At 39.0% G+C, this 22,203-nt stretch overlaps 1 protein-coding gene and 1 long non-coding RNA gene across 2 annotated transcripts; one reads left to right on the plus strand and one right to left on the minus strand.

Moving 5' to 3' along the window:
• On the minus strand, positions 747 to 20,853 carry PPP1R42 (protein phosphatase 1 regulatory subunit 42). Its single transcript, XM_021386218.1, has 8 exons — positions 20,696 to 20,853; positions 18,254 to 18,420; positions 17,728 to 17,866; positions 15,602 to 15,718; positions 10,366 to 10,483; positions 9,630 to 9,758; positions 8,894 to 9,047; positions 747 to 1,684 (listed from the first exon to the last, which is right to left on the minus strand). The coding sequence occupies exons 1-7, from the start codon at positions 20,822 to 20,824 to the stop codon at positions 8,911 to 8,913; spliced, it is 936 nt and encodes a 311-aa protein (XP_021241893.1). The 5' UTR covers positions 20,825 to 20,853; the 3' UTR covers positions 747 to 1,684; positions 8,894 to 8,910.
• Positions 15,903 to 20,751, plus strand: LOC110393385. Its single transcript, XR_002434985.1, has 4 exons — positions 15,903 to 16,259; positions 18,566 to 18,673; positions 19,467 to 19,602; positions 20,617 to 20,751. It is a non-coding gene; the product is annotated as an uncharacterized LOC110393385 (long non-coding RNA).

The following is a 22,203-nucleotide window of genomic DNA, read 5'->3' on the forward strand; positions in this document are numbered from 1 at the left end:
TGTTTGCCTGTTGATAGGGCTCAGCACGAATACTAACACTACTGACTGCAGCGCGCTGTGAGCTGCTTGTCTGGGGGATCTGTGCGAAACCCCGCAGCCCATTCCAGACAGAGAACTGCTCATTCAGGTCTTAAATATGTGTATAAATAATAAACGAAAATCTTAAAGTGACTGCCAGAAATACTCAGAAGCTATGAAAATCGTCACACTCTGGATGACTCAGACAGCAAAACCCACACTGAGAAGTACTAAAAATCCACGGAGTGTTTTTAAATGGGTACGTGCAGGGGAGATGTGCAAGGGCGGGAAGGCGTCCCCAGATAACGCCATGCTACAGAGGCCAGTGAGCGGCTTTCTAATGCCACGCATCGAACCCAGCAGCTGTCAGCGTTCAGCGTTCATCAAAATATTAGCAGTTGTCTTTGGGAATTGTCTTAACGAGAAGCAACTTTTAAAATGCTGTCTTCCTTGACCTGAATATCATAGATGATGGCAGCCAAAAACAGAAGTCTCATGCTGGGTCAATACTGATCTCAGTAACAGTCTAATAGCAACAGTTACGCATCAGAACTTTTTTCATTGTTTCATTGTTTTCTGTTTTTTGGTTCTGATACTAAACTACTCAAAAGCTTTAATGGGAGCAAGTGGCACCTCCAGGCTGGAAAACCACTACCTTGGTTTTGGAAATCTGTTTCTTTGCTACCAATGAAAAGTAGCTTGTAAATCAGGGAGAATGCATACAAGAGTTAAATTTGTTTGAATTACATTTATCAGAAGACAATAAAATATAAATGACAACAAAATACACAAAACACTGAATGTAAAAAGACAGATGCTAATTTTCTAATTCAGGGGAGATTTCTTCCTTATTTCAGAGAGAGTCTCAAGCACAAGACAAGCACAAACTCCATTAGGCAAGGTTCCATTCCAGGGGCAATTTGCAGTCCATACTTTCCTAATCTGTAGGTTTGGAGTTCTCCTGTATCTGAAGACTGGAGCGCTCATCTAATGACTCAAGCCAGTGCAAAGCAGCCAAACTCAAGTCCCAGCTACATAAAGCAGAAGCTGAAGTCAAATTAATGGGCAATATTCTCTATTCCATAATTCATCAGTACAGATATAGCATCAATCTTGTTGAGCTTTTTTTTTCTAACTATTTCACATCATTTACCAGAAACTGGAAAAATCCAAATTGTGGAAATGACTTTTTAGGACCGTGAATCTTCTCACGCATCATGAGCTGATTGCTCTTTTCTTCTTGAAGTGCAGGACTATTAGCACGCCTCTGCATAATTGTTACGAGTATCATACGTGGAAGTAACCTCAGACACTGGTTAAAGGCAACTTATATCCTGAGGAAGGTTAAGAAAAAGACAGCTTCTTCAGTCCACTAAGTACTAATATTTTGACATGCTTACAACACAGAATATTGCTTCTAAATAATTCGGCAGTCACCTCACATTTTGGAATGCTCTTGTTAGGCAGTGTTAAGTTCAACATACTTAATTTTGTCTGGTTTTTAGATTATAAAGACACAGATAACATATTCAAATAGATGTCAGTAACTTTCTTTTTTAGTTTCGAGAAGAAAAAAAAAATCCAATGATAGCCAACTGCGCATCCTGTAACTTCTGACTTTTAGAATACAGCTTGGTTCTGCCATTACGTCAGATTCCTCCTCAACCTGCATCAGAGAGATGAGAGAAGAGAGATCAGACTGTTATGCTAGAGCCACACCAAAGCCACCATTCCTTCCGTCTTCATCAACGTGTCTCAGGACCATGCAACATTTCTGCAAAGCTTATAATCAGTGTTACCAAAAGCTGCAGGTGAAAAAAAGAACAAAGTATGCTTGGTCTTTTCTTGTTGTGAGGATATCGACCTAATTTGATGATTTGAGATATGAAGAGGCCCTTAACACAGAGCTGGCCAGGTTTTTCCATATACGCACAAAAATGGTGATAGCTGACAATTTGGTCAGCTATCAAGTTTGTATCAAATACTGTTAATTTTCAAGTTCCACGAGAAATAAAACCCAACTAATAGTCAAAGTAATTTCTCATATAAATGAAATCAGATAAGACTAAGTCATTTATTCCAAAATATTTTACTACAAATGATGTGTAACTGATTACATCCAACTTTTTCTGGACGTGTTATCAGTGATTAATATGACACTCTAATATATTAACTCTCTAAGAAAGGAATATCTTGTTGTTCCAAATCTCCTTTTGAATTTAAACATTAGTCTGCTACGTGGGTCATTTCACAGCTGGCTCTGACTTTTCTTGGTTTCGATGCAGCAATTAATTCTGCTCAGAATTAAGAGAACAGAAAGATGTCATTATTTCTGGAGTCTCTGGTTACAGCGTCACTTGAGATCGAGAAAGATTCAAATACATCTTTTTTTAGCAGTGAACTTCTGCAATCCTTCAAGATCAGGTGACTAACAAAATAAAAACACTTTCTAGCAAAGTGGAATAAATTATTGATTACAATCACTATGTATTACATTTATTTTTAGTGATTAGTAAATGGGTATTTTTGAAGTTTCATCAGTTTCTGATCTACATGTACAATTCATGAGTATACAGTGATGACAAAGCGTAAGTATCCCTGTGTATGCTCTAAGGTCAGAGAAGCGCTGAGCGGAGGTGTTCAAGCAGATATGCTTTACTTTGTTTCCCTTTTAGTGCTTCTAACAGAACAACAATCTCCAAAAGCACTGTGGGTTGCTCTGAAAGCATCAGGATCTTTACTGGAAAGGCCTGGTCTCAGACCTCCCTGTAATGGTTTTTGGTGGGAACAAGCACCAAGAACAGTAGTTTATGATTGAGTCGGAACCACTCACGCAAATCTGACGCATCGGACTCTTTGCAGCTGGATGGGATGCAACCCAGAGCGCTGTGAGAGCCACCCAGTGTCACGTGGAGATGGCTCTCATGGTAATTTAAAGGTGGTGGCGAGCCAGAAAGCAGCAAAAGCAAATGTCAGCAGATTTTGGTGTTGTCTAGCCTCACCTCTGCCCATAGGAAGGCTATGGAACAAATCTTCCTGAAAGGCAGCATGCGCTGAAACCTCCCAATCCCATTATGCTCAGTGCAGACTTACAAAGCGTCTGATGGGAGCTGTATCTGCTCAGCTCTGTGATTTTTTGTCAGCTTACTGTGGTTCTTCACCTCAAACAGGGATGTTTTTTAGAGCAACCTGGTCTAGCAGGAGGTGTCCCTGCCTATAGCAGGGGGTTGGAACTAGATGATCTTAAAGGTCCCTTCCAACCCGAACCAGTCTATGACTCTATGATTTTGTCATGTGGCCTCCACCCCAGGTTTGTGCATACTTCCTGCATTTGGATCAAAATTTGCAAACAACCCTGTCTGCCAAGCAGTGTTTGTGCCTTAAGTAGGTAGTTGGAACAGTAACATAAGAGGGTGTTGTTTTTAAGCCCACACCCTATGGAGCACTCATAGAGGGTTAAAAAGCAAATCAGCTGGAAATGTTCTCATGGCCCTTTAGAACTCTGAATACCTGCACAAAGAGAAACAGAGAGCAGGTTGTGGGAACAGCAGCAGCCAGCGCTACTCAAACACTGCTTTTGGAGGGATAAGAATTTTCCCTTCTTTTCCCCGTACTTAAAATATAGGCCAGGTTTACCCACCTGGAAGAGAATAGGTGGAGGTTGAACTGTTACTAAGTAACTTGTGGTTGTAATGCTGTCCTCCAAAATGCAGCCTCTTGCTTTGTTGTGTGAGGGGACACTGACTGCACACTCACCTCAGCTTTGCTGAAGCAGCTGCTTTCAGCTTTTCGGATAGGGGCATGTGCCCGCAGAGTGCGTGCTAGGACATAGGAAGCCAAGTGGTGAAGCAGTGTCTATATCCCTGCAGTAAATGAGTGCATTGAACCTGGCTTCAGCTGAATAGCTTCCGGAGTTATACTGTGGTTTTACAGACGTTATTAAAACACAGCGCTATTTGTTTACATTGTTAATTGGATGCACGCTTTGTGCATAGAAGTGACTTTTACAATTTTGTAAATTACACAAAGTGTGCAGTGCTAAGGCACCAGACTAAAAAGATGTTACAGTGCTTTGAATGTTTATCACAACAGCAAGCTGGTCAAAGAATGACAGCAGAGACCAAAAGATAGGAAGAGTACTGCCTAGTGTAAATCTGTTTCTTTTATCTAGTAACTTTTGTAATGCAGACACTGTAACACTTGAAAAATAGATATGTGAAGATCAGAGTTTAATTTTGGTTCGTTTTCCTATCCTATAGTATTTTATTCCACCTTAAAATCACCGAATAGCCCTCTATACGTATGCTCTGCTAAAAATCTGTTATTAGTAAAACACTCATGTATGTTACGTGGAAGGTTTCAGACAGCCCGGGTTTCAGCGTTGGTGCGAGCATACAGCAGCTCTGCACATAGCAGCCTGCAGACCCAGATGCGCCCTGCTAATTTTCTGACCTCCTGCTGTGTGCCAGGTTGCACGTGCCATTTGGTCTTCTAAGGTCAGGGAGATAACACACGTCTCCTGGAAGAGGAGGCAGACTAATGCAGGCAGATGTGCCCCTGCCCCCCTGCCGACCAGCAGGCACACACCTCCCAGTGAGAACGTGCCTGTAAGAAGTGTGCTCATCTGGAGGTGGAGGAGGTACGTGTGGTCTGGCTGACAAAGCTCATCAGGAGATACTCACCCTCATTCAGCTATTTGAAAAAGGATTTATCCTTTTCAAGGGTACAGTGTGTCTTTCAGCACGTGTTCTATTACTGCATGAAGTGTTCCATACTGCACTTAAAGAGCATTTCTCTTTCCCAGTTTTGGGCACAGACAGCAGCACAGAGAACTAGAATGGGGAGGAAAGGAAGGGTAATTTCCAAACCAGCAACCTCCAGGTAAATGGCAGAATTCATGGCCAAAAAAGGGATGCCTTCTATCACTGTCTTTGTGATGCTGAGTGATGTGGCAGTGTTGGATACCGCAAGTGTGGCACGTATGAAAACTACTTTTTTGGAATAACTACTACTAAAATTTTGTTTAGACAGAAGATAATGGCCTTTACAACTTCTTAACATGTTTGTATTGATATTGTTATCTTTTGCCTTCAAAAGAGATTATGAATTATCCCACGAAGAATCATCCAGCACCACACCTAGCAAAACTGTAAGCACGGATAAAGAAAATAGCATGAAGGCACGCAGTACTGTGGCTTTAATTATGGGCCTCCAAACGCACTCACGCTCACCTTTGCGGGTACTGAATATCCTCCAGAAAAAAGGCAAGCAACCATTCAACTGTCTGAATTGCCCTTTGTAACCTTACAGGGACTGTGGTGACCAGAAACTGCTTACACCTGATGTCGAGCCCAATAGCTCTGCTTCAGTGATGCTATTTCAGAGCTTCAGTTCTTCATCCTTATACTTATCTAGCATTCCACTGACTCCTCCCGTATCCCACATCATGGCTTTCACATCCCATCAATGGCAAGAAAATTCCTTGCGTTTCTCTTCCACAGCCTTCACAAGGAATTGCCAATTGATACTTTCTAGACCTTGCTGAGATGATGTTTACATTTTTCCTTCAGCACTCCCAGAAAGGAAAGGCAGTGAGAGGGGATGTAGCTGCTGCGAAAGGCACTCCAGGCCTGTTGGAAACATGATCTCCACTCTGCCCAAGTGCTCCAGCGGGTATCACCAAGTATTTCATGCATCTAATCCTGAATAGGGTCGAAGTACTTGCATGCAATTTGGTGGCTAAATGCAGCTTGAGGGTGCACGGCTAAAACTTCACTTATTTGTATCTTAACTCTGTAATTCCACTTTTTTTTTTTTTTTTTCTGAAGACAAGGCTGAGAATATCCCTTATTTCTGAAGGTGCAGAAGTGTGCTGAAATTGATATTCAGTAAGAGCATGATAATTAAGGTTGCGTGGAGGTAATGCTCCTCTCCCTCCCCCAAGTAAGAGAACTATATTCTCTAACACAACGTATGTGTATGATTCTGTTTTGGGTACACAACTAATACTGATGACCACAGGTTCCTTCCACTGGAGCTAGAGCTCGAACTACACAGGACTCACATGGTGGCTGGGAGATGGCTTATGATTAGTCGACACGATCCAGAGTAGGAATTATAAGTCGACTGTATCATTCAAATACATTACCATATTTCCAAACACGTAACACGCACTGGAGAGACAAAAGGTGACTTTCCCACCGAATTCTGAACTGCAAACCTATAACAATATTTACCTTAACGAGTAAGGAAATGTGGGCAGAAATGGCTGGTTACAGTTTTAAGTTTACAACATCAAAATTTCAACAACTTCCCCGTTAAGGGAAAATTAATAACAGTGTTTCCCATTGGAAGGTATTGGGTATCTTTAAAATAGTTATTTGTTTTCTTTTAATTAATTCCTGCCAATATCTCTAAACGTTCAAAACTAACTTAACATCCAATATGAAGTTGCTATTGTTTTTGTATTATCAAGAAAGAAAGATTAATGACACATTTCAGTAATTGAGTAGTAAGCGGCTTTCTTCATTGTTCAAGTCATATGTAATCCTCTGTGGATCTTAGATGTAGGTTAAAAAGGTATTTAATGCCTGTTTTTCAGTTGCCAAGGGTCAAAAATCACCTAGCTCGTATAAAGAAAGAGGAAACATCTGTTGGAATAATTTATTTGGCTAACACAGAGGGTTGGGATTAAAATTCACTGATTTCTTTGGTCTGATACTGGATTTCAATTAAACAATGGAAGTAATTGTTCAGTTTGACAAAATTTCCTTTGCTTCACATTTGGGCACACTCGTGCATATCACTAATTACTGAATCTGACTAGGGAATACTCAGATTTGTGATTACTTCATGTCTGCCTGCACTCCAAGAAAGAATATTCTTGTATTTTGACTTCGACTTTTTCATCTTCCTAAACATTTTAAAGAACTCACAAACCATTTACTAATTCTCAAGACTCTTTAGTTTCATTGACATTCCACTAGTAACAAGAATACGTTGTTGAGACACATTAGAATATGTCTTAAGATCAGCAATTACACATGGAATTGTGATGTACAGCAACCTCTGGCATCCAAGAGAAGAGTCCTATTTACAAAGCTTGTTTGAAAATACTAAATGCATGTTGTCTTACTGTTGTTCACTATAATCTTTATGTGAGTCGAATTAAAAACTTGTGTATATATACACATGTATTTTAAATATGTATATATTAACATATATATAATATATATACTTAAATATATTTTATATCTCTATAATCACTCAAATTGTATTAATTTACATTTGCAAATTAAATAAAGAGAGACATTCCAGTCAAGCATGGAAAATGCAATCTTTGCCTTTCTAGGGTCAAAAGGAATTTCAAAGGGGCTAGGACTGTACTCCAGCTTCCTAAAACTGGGAAAAACTTTTTCAAGCTGGGAAGCTCAACAGTTGAACAGCTTTTAAACATCATAGAGTAGAATCAGAATGTTTTGTTTAAAAGGAGATAGCAGAAGTTCTTACACTGAAGAAAGTAACTTGGAGGTACTGTACACACATGTTCCATTCTCAGTACTAAAGGGCATGGTAAATGAAAGCTTAGTTTTATTCAGCCTGCCTCAAAAGACAAAATGCTAATAAAAAAGAAATGCAGGCTGACAGAACACTGAATGTTAAGCTTGTTTCACAAATGAATGTCTGCAATTCTTGTTTTTGAACTTCTCCACTGCTATGTGCCATTCCGCATCGGGAAAAATTATCAAGAATAGGCACATTTGTGAGTTAAGTTTCTCTTTAGGACAGAATATATCTATCGCCATATGAAGAGCAAAAACAATACTTCAAAATTGATTTGTAATTCCTCTTCCCTTAAGGGAAAGGTAGATATTTTTAATCAGAATAAATGGGAGGAACAAAACCAAAGGAACGGGAAGTGATAAATTGTCAGGAATAAAATAGTGTTAAATGTTGCTCAATTAAAACTTCAAGCCTACTAATTAATACTGATTTGAATGTAAACTAAAATGCTACATTTAGTCCTTTAGTTACGGAAGAATAGCTATGTCAGTTGAATTTGTTTATTTTACATATAGGATTGCTTAAACAATGTTTTTGTTGTTGTTGTTGTTGTCCAGTAGAGCTGATAAATAACAAAAGAGTTAAGTTACAAGTAATATTAAAAGACTGGAAGGAGTGGTGTTAGGCTCCAAATACCGAACTAAATGGAAACACTACTACAGGTAACACTGGAAAAACTAAGGTCCCAAATTGCAAATCCCTATTAGATTTTATTCCCACGCTCACATTAGAGCTGGCGTGGATGCCTTTGTGAATAAGGAATACATGTGCTGAACTCTAAATTGTTTAAGCTCATCTAATGTTTGAATGTCTGTAAGGCACAGACATCAGGTTTCCTTTGTTGATTACCTTGACAGTCTTCAGCCGATGCTACAAGAAAACACTACTCATGTATATAATACACTGAACATGTCCATTAGAAGTAAGCTATAATAATGAAAAGTTTCTCCTTCATGTAATGCTGCATGCAAAGTATCAGTGTTCACCAGCATTGCTGACAGTAACTGCATTTCCAAGAATTAACGCCCGTATTATTTTACCTTTGTTTAAGATGATGATCAAATTCTTATGACAAACTAGTGACAACGGCATATAGTTCTTACTGTTACCTAATCTGCTGATTTGTAACCAGAAACCAGAATCTATTATCCTGTCTTTCAGCAAAATAAGGACAACAAACGTGACACCATTTAAAAAACTGAAACTGATTGGAGATGGAATTCTGCTTCACGTACTTGTTTTCCACTGCCTCAGCAAGAACTGCAAAAGCAGCCCCCCAAAAAACTAAGAGGAACGTGTCTGAGGAACATACCTGAGTTTCCCTCTGATTTATTTTTTTTCCACAGTCCTTGGCAGAGGATTACTTCTGTCTTTCTGCATCTCAGACAGAATTAAAATATTTGTTTTTTCTTTCAGAGATACACTATAGTTAAAGGGAAGAATAGGATGAGGTGTTTCAAAGTCAGCTGCAGAAACCAAAGAAAAAGAATTAATTCAATATTCCAAGTCAAACCATATCTATTTTAATACTTAATGTGATTAATCATGAGTTTTGCGTTTCAAAACTGATTTGTTTTCTCACTTCAAGAACCCAGTGCCTTTTCTTTTGAGGCTTTCAAGACTAATTTTTTCTAAGTTTCAAACTTTTACTTCTGTCAGTCATGTATTTTGTAAAGGCCTTTCACAGGGCTGGCAATATAAACAGGTAAAATAAGCATAAACAGAGTGTTTTTAGAAGTCTGATGTATTTCAGATATATTTAGTGCAAAACACCACCCAACTTTTTTTTTAATGTATATATGGAAAGCAATCATGGGTATTTACAAACATCCAAAACACACAAGCTACCACTTCCCGTGATTCTGGGAGGCTGTGGTGGGGAAATCAGAAAACCCTGTGAGCTAGCTCTAAAATTAAATTTGATGTAGGAAAAGTTCAATTTCAATTCCCGTGGTTTTGTCTTAACACCGCTAAAGTCTCATTTTTAATCTATTTACTGTTAGCTGTTATTACAGTGCAGTCATGAAGAAAAAGATTATTTTGCTTACAAAAATGTAGATAGTCTGCATGTTCATTTGTCATTCTTCCTTTGCTTTTTTTCCTGGCAGCTCTGGAGGCTTTCCAATTCATTAGGAACAGTCTTTCCATTTCTTTAATTTCTTTCCCATCAAGGGATTCTGTCAAAGAAAAAATAATGTTTTCCGTGATACCAGAAGTTAACTAAAAGCCTTGTACAATGTATATATGTAATTTGTACTAGTTTTGTATTTGGTCTCTTAACATCTTTATTTGCTCTTTTGCTCAAATTTATATATTTATATTCAGTTAAAATTCTGACTTTCATGATTAAGGACAAATGTTACACACCAGAGATTGAAACTGGGAAAGTAGGAACAACTGTCACCAAAACACCTAAGCAACACCTGCAGGCTGACAGAGGAACAGGCTCAACTTATCTTTTAAAACCAGTTTCACACCTGGAACGTGAACACAAGGAAGACTTACTGTCTTGGAACAATCTCACTGATCATCTATCACTAAAACTAATGGCTGCTGTTACTAGTAGCAAAAGCTAAGTAACAAACTGTGCACTTGATTACAGGAGCAGTTTTAGCTATGTTGCTTGTACATAAGGTAAAAGTGTAGCATTTGACATAACTATATAGGACGACAATTGGGTTTATATGCATAGTGCAATTTAAGAATGGTTAATGTGGCAACTACTTTCTAAAAGAGCAAGGGTTATGAGCAGGTTCTTCATTGGCTATCAGTTTTATTTTTTACCTAAAGTTTGTGACTGTACAACAATCCTGTCCCTGTATTTTGGTTTGTGGCAGACGGGGTTTCCTGTAAGATCCATGCTGCAAAGCTTTGTCCATTTCTTTAACACAACCTCCAAATCCTACAGTTAACACAAGAACAGAATTCTGTGGTTATTTTCCCTTCCCCTTTGTAGAATACAAGAGCAATGAGATTCGTTCAGTCAGGCCCTAACCCTGCGCACAGAAGTCACTTCAGTATTCGTGTACTTGAGAATGCACTTTCTCCAAGAAAGTGGTGTACAGCATTCCGCCAGTATATCACAGTTGCACAGAAAAAATGGTGAAGCAGCTGAAAAACTGTTTTTAAGGATACAGAAATGCCAGCTATGGAAAATTACCACTACAACCCCACCTATAAACACCTGCAGCGGAAGAATCACTGAGTAAAAATGTATACGCATCAAGTAAACTCTGCATCCCCATGCTCTCACAGAGCCCTTAGAGAACCACAGTGTCTGAAGAGATTTTTAAAAATTTGTGACTAACTATTTCACAAAGACCCTAAAAAAAGCTACAAGGCCTGTAAAACACAGTAGATTCTGTGTAGCCTCTCTATTCATACGTACGTAAAATTGTATTTTAAAAGAGGAACAGCAGTCCTCACCCTTCAATGACTGTGGGTGGTCAGTTTAACTATTGGCCCGAATAGTGAAATTTTTGAAATACACCTTTCTGCATCTGGGTTCCTGTCTGGTTACCCAAGGGCAGTATGACCCAGAAGAAAACTTCTTCTGTCGTTTAAACACAATAAATTCAAGTTAAAAGGATGCAAAGCTTAGCACACTGATCCTTCCTACTCAGATACTCTACTTTCTGAAATCCCTTATTTTCAAAATTCCACTTAAAAATCATTATTGATATGCTTCCTTGTATGTCTGCAAAGCTTAAGCAACGATTTAAAACAATATATATGAATGCAAGAGAAGATATTTTTTGATGTTGTACAGTTGCATTGATTTGAAAAAAAAAAACACAATTATTATGATTTGATAGATTCTAAACTGTGAAGTGCGCAGAACTTTGAACTGTGATGCCAACAGTGAAATATCTAGCAGTTAGGTATCTCTTACCTCCTTCAGATTTGGAAAATCACTTTGGGAATTTTGGATTTAGGTTAAGGTTATTAAAAAAGAAATAGGATTTAGCAAGTTTATTTATTTATTCTTACTTGGGCATTCAAGCATCGTTACTGAAATTTATAATGTGTTCTGGATTTCACTAGAGAGACTTTTTTCAGGTAATAGTTTTGGAACACAGCATCGTCTACTACTGAAATAAAATATATACAGTTCAACTTTGATGAATGCATACTAAGAGTCCTGTAGATTTTTGTTAGCTGTTACTTACTTGATAAATGACCCAGAACATGCTTACTCCAGCGTGTGTTTATCTAAGAGCGCACTAATCCTGTGCTGAAATATGATTACCCTTTCGATACGCTCTAGTTGTTCATTGCCTTCCTGTCTCTAATAAAGTGCTTTCACTTCCCAGCCTTTCAATAAGCTGTACTAGAGGGACCAGACACTCTTTTGGGCAGTCTCCGTTTGATAAATGATCATGTCATGCTATCACTTTGAGGTCTGCTACAAAATACTGACGAGCAAATTATATTCCATCTACGGGGGGAGAGGGGGAAGGGCAAGTGCCTTAGTAGGCAGCTGTACTGCTGGCAATAATGTTCTTACCAATTAAAGATGGCCATTTAAGAATTGGTATTTGACCAGTTTGCTCCAGTTTTTATCGGAAATGTCTAGTACAAGCGCCCTAACTGCCGCTACAGACAGCCATTTGTCACCGCTTTGACTACCTGTCATAATCAGTTTGAGAAAATCTATAATTTTTCTCTCGTTCCTGACTCAATTCTGAAGTGAATGAATTCATCTTTTGTGATATCCTCTTGTCATAATCAATACTGGGCAGAGGTTGAATAAATTAAAGACTTGGAAAATACTGACTTATATGCGTATTTCTAGCTGAACTTTTTCTATCATCTAGCCAAACACGTAAGTCATAATCTTCCCAAGTCTACAGTCTATTGTTTATACACATATATACATGCATGCGCTCTGTCTTTGTGTAATTGGGACTTTTTAAATTAGAAACAGCTTTGAAAAAAATTCCCCTTAGTATTCCTACCAAAATATACAGCAACCTAGAAGACCTTGTGAGCCTAACTGAAGAAGAAGCTCAATAGAATGAAATAGTAACAGGGGATAGAAAGCAAAGAAAAGCCAACTCCATTAAAATTTGTGATGCTGTTGATAACTGGCATAACATGCCTTTTACATAGCTAGTCTCAGTAAATCATTTTGCACATCATGAGAAGAATTACTTACTTTCTGTTCTGCCTACTGTTCTGACCACGATGCATAAAGTTCAGTCATGTGAAGCAAGGTCATACGCCTTACGTCTGTTAATTATGCTCGCAATTCCCTGAATTAGCCAGAACATTATGTGCATGAATTCACTAGCCCTAGTTTTTTACTGTGCTGAAATCAGCATGGCGTCGTTGAAAATTGAGAGAATAATTAATTTTTATAAAAGTGTGAAAAAAGCTGAGATAAATGCGTAAACATGAAGTGATTATGCTAATTATAAAAAGTGAGGAAACTTTATGTGAGAAGAGCATCTTTCATGCATTTATGTTTTCACGTTTCCCTTGTTTGCACAGATCCCACTTTATTCCTGCTGTCGTCTACGTCTGCTACACAGCTTATGGCTGTTGAGCAGGCCTGCTAAGATCTGGATGGTTCCTCCACAGCTTCTCTTTCCCCCGCGTGAAGCAGAGCTGGGGAGCTTCTTCACTGCTCCTCACTCACTGAGGCACCACCACAGAGTCTGATCAATGCAAAAAATTCCTGAGGATGTTCTTGCTGGCAGTGATGGGGTGGTAGCAATGGGAAAACGGGATTTAGAGCTGGACATCCAGCTGTGTTACCCTGTATGTTTGGCACACTCAATATAGTAACTAATTTCACAGGTCTGAAAGAATATGAATAGAAATACTCTGCCCGCTCCGTACTTTCAAAACTTGGACGTTGCTTATACAACACACGGGACAACCACCTTCAAAAACTACCAGAGCTTGATCCGAGTTTAAATGATAGCGGGAGCAGCAGGTAACTCAAATCCTAACCACATTGTTTTTCAACAGCTGTGATTATATCACGTGGAAATCTGTAGGTCTAATTTACTGGGATAAATATTAGTTCTTGTCTGCCTGATGATAAAATAATGAAGTCTAACAATTAACTAAAAAATATACACATAGTTACTGAATAATTATTGTTTTCATCCGTTCATTCTGTTTCAGAAGACACTGTGGTTTTTTTTCCCTCTGAGACACTGAAGAAAGCATTTCTAAACTGGCATCCTCATTCTTGGTTACAATTGGCTGTTTGGTTAAGACAATCTTCTTTAAGATCATTACAGCTGGAGGATTTTGTACTCACAAGAAGGAAAGAAACAATTACAAAAATCCTTTTTGAGAGGAATCCTTTCAGAAAGACATACCTATTCGAAAAACCTCAGTGTTATTTTGATTCAGCCAATACATTCAATATGGTTTTAATTATCTAGCCTAAGCCTATATGAATTGTACTTCTGTATGAATTCAATTACAATTACCAGCCAGAAGCATAGCTTGAAATACAAGCCATTAATAATACTCTAGCTAAAAAAAAAAAAATACATTATTCAACATTTTTAATATTAAAATATATTTTAAAAAAAGAGTCCAAAGAAAGTATATTGACCTAGGTATTTGCTAGACTGTGCACATAAAGTACAGGAATCTCCTCCCTGATAAACAGAACTGCCAAATTAAACACAAAAGGCATTATGCATTCTAAGAATTAGCAGCCATACTTGTTTTAATAATTACTAACTTACAGTAGTTAACTTTTTGTATGAAAATAGAATGTATATGCATTTTCTAAGAAAATAGAATGTATATGCATTTTCTAAGAAAATAGAATGTATATGCAAACCAGTAATAAGACGATTTGATTTAATCAAGGTATTTAATCAAGGTGGCTCTGGGCAGCCTGGTCTAGTGGTTGGCAACCCTGCACACAGCAGGGGGGTTGAAACTGGATGATCATTATGGCCCTTTTCAACCCAGGCCATTCTATGATTCTATGATTTTCTTGGTGAATTGGGCTATGACTGAAGCCAATTCATTTTAGTATTTATTAACTAAATAAAGACAAAAGAAAGCAAAACATTAATACCTAAACTTTATATGAAATGAAAACAGTATTTATCAGGAATTGTTTATCAAGTTTGTTCTTTCATGCCTGTACCATGCACTGATGGTGTTAGCATAGTGTTCACCATAAATTTAATACTCAGTAACTAGTGGCATGAAACTCAAATTATTTTTTGAACTTCTACTTATGTCAAGAAAAAGAAAAAAACTTCTAAAATAACGAGAGATGACACGGGCAATGTTCCCCTTCCTATCTGAGAAGCTGGAAATTTGAAGTCCAGAACTTTCTGCTTAAACCGTATCCATTACTGCAAAAGGAAGAACAAAAATACTTTTGTTTCATTTGTTTTTGTTGTTACTGTGGCAGTTAGAGCTCTTGCTTGTGAAGACTTCTTTCCTTAACAGAAACTTATGAAAGAGATTCAGTGTATTCTTCCATGACAAATACTTCTTATGCTACACCAGCAACGATAGTCAAAGAGACATTTTGATATTAGAATGACTAAAAGAGCAGTTACGTGGTCTGATATCCAAGTATTCACTTTTATTTATATTTAAACTGAGAGTTAAGGGCTGTAATATGGTAAAAAGTTACAAGTTAATTACAAAACACTGGCCATGTACTCTTTGCAAATTGAACTACTAATAGTCACTCAGATGGCCAACACATACATGCTTTCTCTACATTTTATACATGTTGCATTACAGTTATAACTTCTGTGTATGTTATATTTATCTAGCTGACAGATGCATGCACAGTTGTGTCTTCACATAGGATTAAAGGACATTTGGACATCCTAGATAAATGGTTCTCTGTTTTCAAGACCAATAAGATTTCTGAATAAGGAAACCATGCTTGGAAAGTTGGAGGTTCAGAAACCATAGAGGGTTCTGTACTTTTTACTCACTTATTTTGCGATGAAGATGAATGTAACTTTTTTTTTTTAAATCATCCATACTAAATAGAAAAAAATATTCATTTTCATACCTTCATATGTTGAAGTTGATTGTCAGCTGCTCTTAGATGAGAAAGATTTTCCAGAACTGCCAGTTCTTCTAACGCATCGATGTTGTTATTGCTAATATTCAACACAGACAAAGATTTCTGGAGGAAAAAGGTAGAAAATGAAATGATTATTTTTTCATGCTGTGCATAGCTCAGCCGTAAATTCTTGAAGTGTCTAAAAGAACAAGTGTATGAATCACAAACAAGTACATGCAAACACTTCACACCTCACACACTGTTTTCTGTCAGCTTTGCACCCTGTCCTAAAGCGCTGTTTATTCTGGCTTTGAAGTTAATCCAAAATAAAATTATTTCTCAATTATTTCAGGAACTCTTAGCAAGTGCAGATTTTTTTTTTTCCCCCAACATATTCAGATGCTTTACAGAGTTCTGCAGGTGTTACTAGCTCTACCTTAGAAGTAGATAACAGACAGAGAAATTGCCTGACTTTTCTAAGGTTACATCTGAACCACATAGAGCTGAAATCCACATCTGATACCCACACACTCTCACGTAACAGCTGGACCACCCGGTTTCTCTTTCAGGCTTAATCCTGCCAGCTTCTTGTGCACATATCTCTGGTTTGCCCCTTCTCTGGAGCAGAAGTGAGTCACATAATGCACTCTGCCTTTTCTAACAGGTAATAGTTGCAGAGATCTTTACATTCTAGATAAGAAGTAAGTGTATTTCAGGTATTTATCTCAGGAAATACTTAACGTGGTATCACATTAAAGCAAGGAGAAGCTTATATGTCTAGAAGATGAACTTGAGTACCTAATCCAGGGAGTTTTGAGTTATACCAGATCTGGTACTTACCACTGGTTAGAAATGTCTATTTGTTTCAGCACTGTATATCATGAAAGGCAGCCTCCTTTTCAAATCTGAGCTAAGAACAAGACCTGCCTTTCAGACAGCAGTTGCCGCTATCATCCTGATAGACACAGTGTAACAAGCTCCTCAGACAAATGATACAGGATAAGGTCATCAGCAAAACATGTGCTCTTAGTACACCGAAAGCCACATGGCCCCATGTTTTGGCTCTTTCATCTGACATCATTAAGAGCCAAAAACGGGAGAAGATGAGATAAGAAGACATCTTGTAAAAAAGGGACAAAATACTTACTGTTTGAAGAGTAAAAATAGAATGTTTTTACAGGTAGCTTCCAAAAAGGTGTTACATGATCAAAGGCGAAAAATCTTTCTGGAAAGAAAACCAAACCAAACCAACCTCCAGAAAACTTAAATAAAAGCTAGGAAGAGCAATTTGCTAGCGAATCTTTGCAGGATGCTGCAAAACACTGAAATATATGAGCTATCATGCTGGGAAAATTGAAGCTGTATAATCCTCCTCCACTTTCATCATCTCTCCAATACAGAGGGAAGAAAATAAAAGTGCTGTCATAGTAACGGCCCATTTATTTTAAAGAAAAATAGTAATACGTGTCTTGGATTACGACATCTCAAACCAGCAAGAATTAGAGCTAGGTGAAATGTTTATGATACACACATGAAAAGAACTCACTTTTCAGCGAATGTTCTTTGTTCATCTTCACAAAACAGATCATAAAGCCCTGACTGCATCAGGAGATACAGCAAGTGAATTTTATGGTAGTACAAAACTACAAACACTAGAAATTAAAGTCTACTTTAAAAAAAAAAAACAAAAAAAAACCTACTTCAACAATAAATGTGATGTTTACTGAGCAATTAACACATCAAAGAAAAGTTTCAAAAGCAGACTTCCTGAAATTTTTATATACCACAGCATAGAAGAATGGCACAACTAGAACTGAATGCCTCAGGTTGCCTTCCTCTCAGTATCCCCACCAAAGAGCTGTTTGCCCCTTTTATTTGCCATTGCATTGTCTAGAGAAGTACAAGAGGCAGTAACTAAATTAATGTGATTATCAAATCAGAGAAATATCAACAGCCTAATTGTTCGCTCCTTGTGTATACGACAGTAGGGATTGGAATCCCTTGGTAGAATTTGTCAGACTGCCACCGGTTCTCAGAAAAAAACGCACACAATGACCAAGTCCTTCTAATCATTCATACTAAAAATACTGGCCTATTGATTAACAGCCCATTGAAAATCTCAGTGTACTTACTGCCAAGGACCTGAGGGATCTTGGATCAAAGAGAAGCTTTTCGCCAGGGGGGAGGTGTTGACTTTCAATATGTAGCTCCCTTATTTCTTTTAATTGATCCAAACCCTCTACTACAGCAATAGAGTTGCCCCCCAGATACCTGACAAATAGAATACAAAGTTGATTTAACACCCTTTGAAAGTAAGAATGAACACAAGTCATCAAAATACTTAAAAAAAAAGGATTACTCTGCAATGTCTGGAAATTATAATAGAAAAAGTAACATAGTGTGCAAGTAGAACACACAGCTAATGGATTTAAGCCTTTTTTTGAAAATGTATTTTTAATTAAAAAAAAGAAATACATGTTAGGGTGTCATTACTTTACTCATCCTAGAACACTTCACTGAAAAATTATAAGCAATTATTTTTATTTGAAAAGCAAAACTTAACCACTGAAGAGGCCTTAATGGTGACATCGTGTTTTCATTTCTTAATGTAATAATTATTCTTTTACCAGTAAAAGAAATACATGATTTTCAACTTACAGTTTTTCGAGATTTTTCAGTGATGAGAGATTTTCTATGCATGAAATACGGTTGTTCTGCAGGTAAAGGTGTGTTAAATGTGAAGCAAAGCCCAAGTTCCGGATTTGACTGATTTGGTTGTCATATAAATACAAAACTCTAAGGTTTCTACACAAAGAGATGTCACCCTGAAAGAAACAACAACGAATTAATGCTTTATTACTTCTATTCACTACCTCCCTCTGCAAGCTGTTAATTGTTTTTACGTTTAAGTTTGCTATTATTTACACATTTTTGTTCTTATTAAACACTTTTAACAATATTTTTTCCTAGAAAAAAATAAGTTGGAGTCAGTAACAATGTCCAACATAGATTTAGGACAGAAATGGATGGTTACTGTTCTGCTGTCTGGAAGCTGAGGATTACAACCATCAGCAGCAGGTAGATGACATCCTGTGTGACTTTATTCCCTTTCCTGCCTTCATCAGAAAGCTTTCAGAAAAGCACACTTGTTAGTGAGTTGTCTCCACCAAACCTCAGTGACATAATACAAAACAGTTCTTGGCAAAGGAATAACGATTTCTACAAAAACTTGCACATCAATGTATTTTAATATACTTCTGATACTACGATTCCACTCAAACGTCAAGTTTCTTTCTATTCCTCCCCCAAAACAAAATAGTACCATGTTTTTTATGAGAGTTTCTCTATAACTTCTCTGTGGCACTTGATGAACCAATCCCAAGCAAATGGACTGATCAAATTAACAACTCACTGTGGCCAATCCAAGGCATGAGATGAATTAAAAAACCTATTTACCTGCATAGTTCTGTTCATACGGTACACGGTACTTAAGACTTCTTGGCTGAAATCACACTTTTGTTTTTAAAACAGAAATCCATTACACACAACAATTCAGTTGTTCAGGGTTCAGCCATTTCAAAATGCGCTCTGTATCTTCAGGGGATTCAAATTAACCCAGGACTTATGAAACTGGTATAGGTTTCATACCACTAGGCTCGGAGGGAGGAGGGACTGGGTTAAGTGTGCGGGTTTCGTTTTTGAAAATGGAGAGGTCATGGATTATTTTTTAAATGAATAAGCTCCAGGGAGCAATTAAAAAAATATATGTAGATTTTAACCTGTCTAATTTGAAAAAGCCACTTCAGCAGTCCAAATCTGTTAACCTCACTTGGCTCACATCCTGTTCCTGAACTCTCCTTTCCTTTCTCAGACTTCCTCTGAAATCTAAGGACTAAACCACAGATAGGCTGAAAATATTTTGCTGCAAGTTAACAACCCTTCATGAAATTCCCAAGAATGGAAAAAATACTGTGTTTGAAAGAATGAAACGAACATTGCACTTAATTGTAAGTAATATCATTACAACTTCCTTAAAATATGTATATATATCATCTGCAAAATTAGTATTCCTTTAGTATTTCCTTATCTCTCCTCTGTTTGAGGCTTCATCTTTTACTTATTTATTTATTTATTTTTTACAAAGGTAACCATCAATAAACACAAATTTTGAAATCAATCAAAACCCAAACTTTCGCTGAAAATCTTTTTTTTTTTCTGGCTTGGACCTAAAGCCTCCAGAACTAATATAGCTGGATGTCAGTATTAGAGCACTGCCATCAGAGTCCTGCACCTATTGATTCCATGGCAACAACCTGGCTGCAGTCTATAAGAAAGCATCAGGTCTAAATGATTAATTTTAAATATTATTTTCATGTAAATAGCTAAAGAAGTAAGTGGAGTTATCATTTCTATTCTGATGACTTCCTGAAAAGTCCTTAACAATATAGCAACTGTATGAAATAATAAAAACAGCACATTGCGGTTACGTTTATTTTTTGTGAGCTACGGATTTGTGTAACATTGCGATACTGAAAGTGCTGAAATGCTGCAAAAAATATTCTACTATTACACTTCAATTCACCCGTGCTTCTTGTGTAATTACTTACATGGATTTTCTTTAATGGCAAAAATTTGTTTGTGTAGTGATAATGCCTTTCTTGTCTGCCACGTTGATGTATTTGTACAGTTTCACTTGGGTAAGATACTTGAACAAGACTTTTAGTACAGAAAGAAAAGTGCGGCAGGATGATACTAAGGGACCCGGCAGACTGTGGGAGGCACTTGCTTTGCCGTTTTCTATGAAAAGTTCACTTACATATTTCAACGGCATTTGAAAATCTTTTGTATACCAGCAGGTAAAAGCAATTTTCCTCAAAATAGCAGCATGTGAAGCAGTGAATGCTGAAGCGTGTTTCCTAACAGATGTATTTTTAAGGCTTAGCTGCAGATAAATCTAAATGTTAAAGAGTAACGTAGCTGCTACAAAATTCAACCTTTGCTTTGCTTGCTGGTCTCCACAGCTATAAACAACTCATCGGAACAGTAACAACGGAACCGTTAATGGCCAGGTTAGAAGGAAGGAAGAGGAATCAATCTTACGATTGCATCCAGATTTTTATCTGATAAATTCAGGTGAGTGATTTTTCGCAGGTGCTGTCCCAAGTCCTCCTCCCTGCGGTTCCTGTGACTGAGGCACCTGGCGATGAGGTCTGCGCTCAGCCGCACCATGGCTCTGCAGCAGGCCGAGCTGGGCTTCCCCTCCAACTGCTGCTCCACACATCACACGCCCCCTGGGACAGAGACCCTCAAAGTGCCTTCAAAACAAAGAGAAAGGGTTATGCGACTTGCACCCCGAGCCTTAAACACAGCTGATGTGTGTATTCCAGTCCTGGTGCTTCCCCACAGGAACCGAGGCACCCGCGCAGCGCTGCTCTGTGGGGAACCGGGGAAAGCAAGGATGAAAGCCCTAATGCCAGAAGGAACTCCCTCTCTTACCAAGCAAGGATGTTTCAGCTTTTATTTTATTTTTTATAGAAGTGGGAGAAGAGGGAAAGCAGAAAGGACGCTATTTCTTTTTACTGAGAACTGTACTCCTTTATTGATCGTTTTACACGACAACCCCTCCCAGAGCAAGCAGAACGGAGGCGGGACGAGCCGGGCTGCTGGCAGCGGGGGCTGTGGGACAGCTCGGCCCCTGCTCCCACAGCCGCCGTGTGACACCGAGCCCCACACGGCACACGGACCGCCGCGACCCGCGGGACGGCTGCTCGTACGTCCCCGCCCGCAGCACAGCAGGGCCGGGGCAGGCAGGAAGGGGCAGGGTCCGCTCCCAAGTGGAGTCCCGTCCCCGCGGTGAGAGCCCCCGGCCCCGCTCCCCCCTCACCTCTTGGCCCGGCGGGCACTGAGGCAGCGCTCCAGCCGCCGCGGCCGACGGTTGCTACGGCGACAAAACGCCAACAGCGTGAGGGGGGGATCGCTCCCGCCGCGCCCAACCAGCGCTGGGAGGAGAGCGGAGGCGGGAACAGAGCCGCGGCTGGGCGGCCATGGGAGACGCGGCTGCGTGTGCGCGGCGCCGTGACAGAGCGGGTGGCGATGGGGTTCGTCGGCCGCGGTTTGAGCCGCAGTGTGACTCTTCGGGTGTCAGGGCGAGTTGGGCGGCTCGCTGTTGGTTTCAAGCCCGCGGCGTGCCGCCTGAGGTAGAGAGAGAGGTACCTCCCGCCTCCTCTGAGCGCGGGCAGATCTGCAGTGCACCTCAGAGCCCTCCGAAGAGACCGTCGCAACCGGGGGTCCTCGCAGGAAAAGCTTTGAAGCCCATTAAAACAAACTGGTGGTGACCGGCTGCGAAGAGCTCATTGCCTCGTTGGTATTGTGGTAACGCGGTGCGCCCTGGTGTGTAGCTGCAGGCTTCCCACCTCGTGTGCTCCCCATCTTGTGGCGTGCCAGCAATGCCGAGTCATGGCCACTGCAAAGATACAGCTGCAGGGCTTGCTGCCCCCGTGCAGAAATGTAATAGGAGCGGGTGCTTAATTGAACAGCATTATTTTATTAGAAAAGGATGTCACGTTTATTACACTTCTGCGAGGAAGCTTTAAATATAAATGTGTGTT

Source organism: Numida meleagris, chromosome 2, assembly GCF_002078875.1.
Source record: "Numida meleagris isolate 19003 breed g44 Domestic line chromosome 2, NumMel1.0, whole genome shotgun sequence".
NCBI lineage: Eukaryota > Metazoa > Chordata > Aves > Galliformes > Numididae > Numida > Numida meleagris.

Bases quoted from the DNA above. Each gene is read 5' to 3' on its own strand.
- PPP1R42 (XM_021386218.1), bottom strand. From the start codon at position 20,824: ATGGTGCGGCTGAGCGCAGACCTCATCGCCAGGTGCCTCAGTCACAGG. The intron at 18,421-20,695 runs GTAAGATTGATT...TGTTTCTTTCAG, and splicing joins ATAAAAATCTGGATGCAATC to GGTGACATCTCTTTGTGTAG. The intron at 9,048-9,629 runs GTAAGCAAAATA...TGGTTTCTGCAG, and splicing joins TGCAGACTATCTACATTTTT to CTGACTTTGAAACACCTCAT.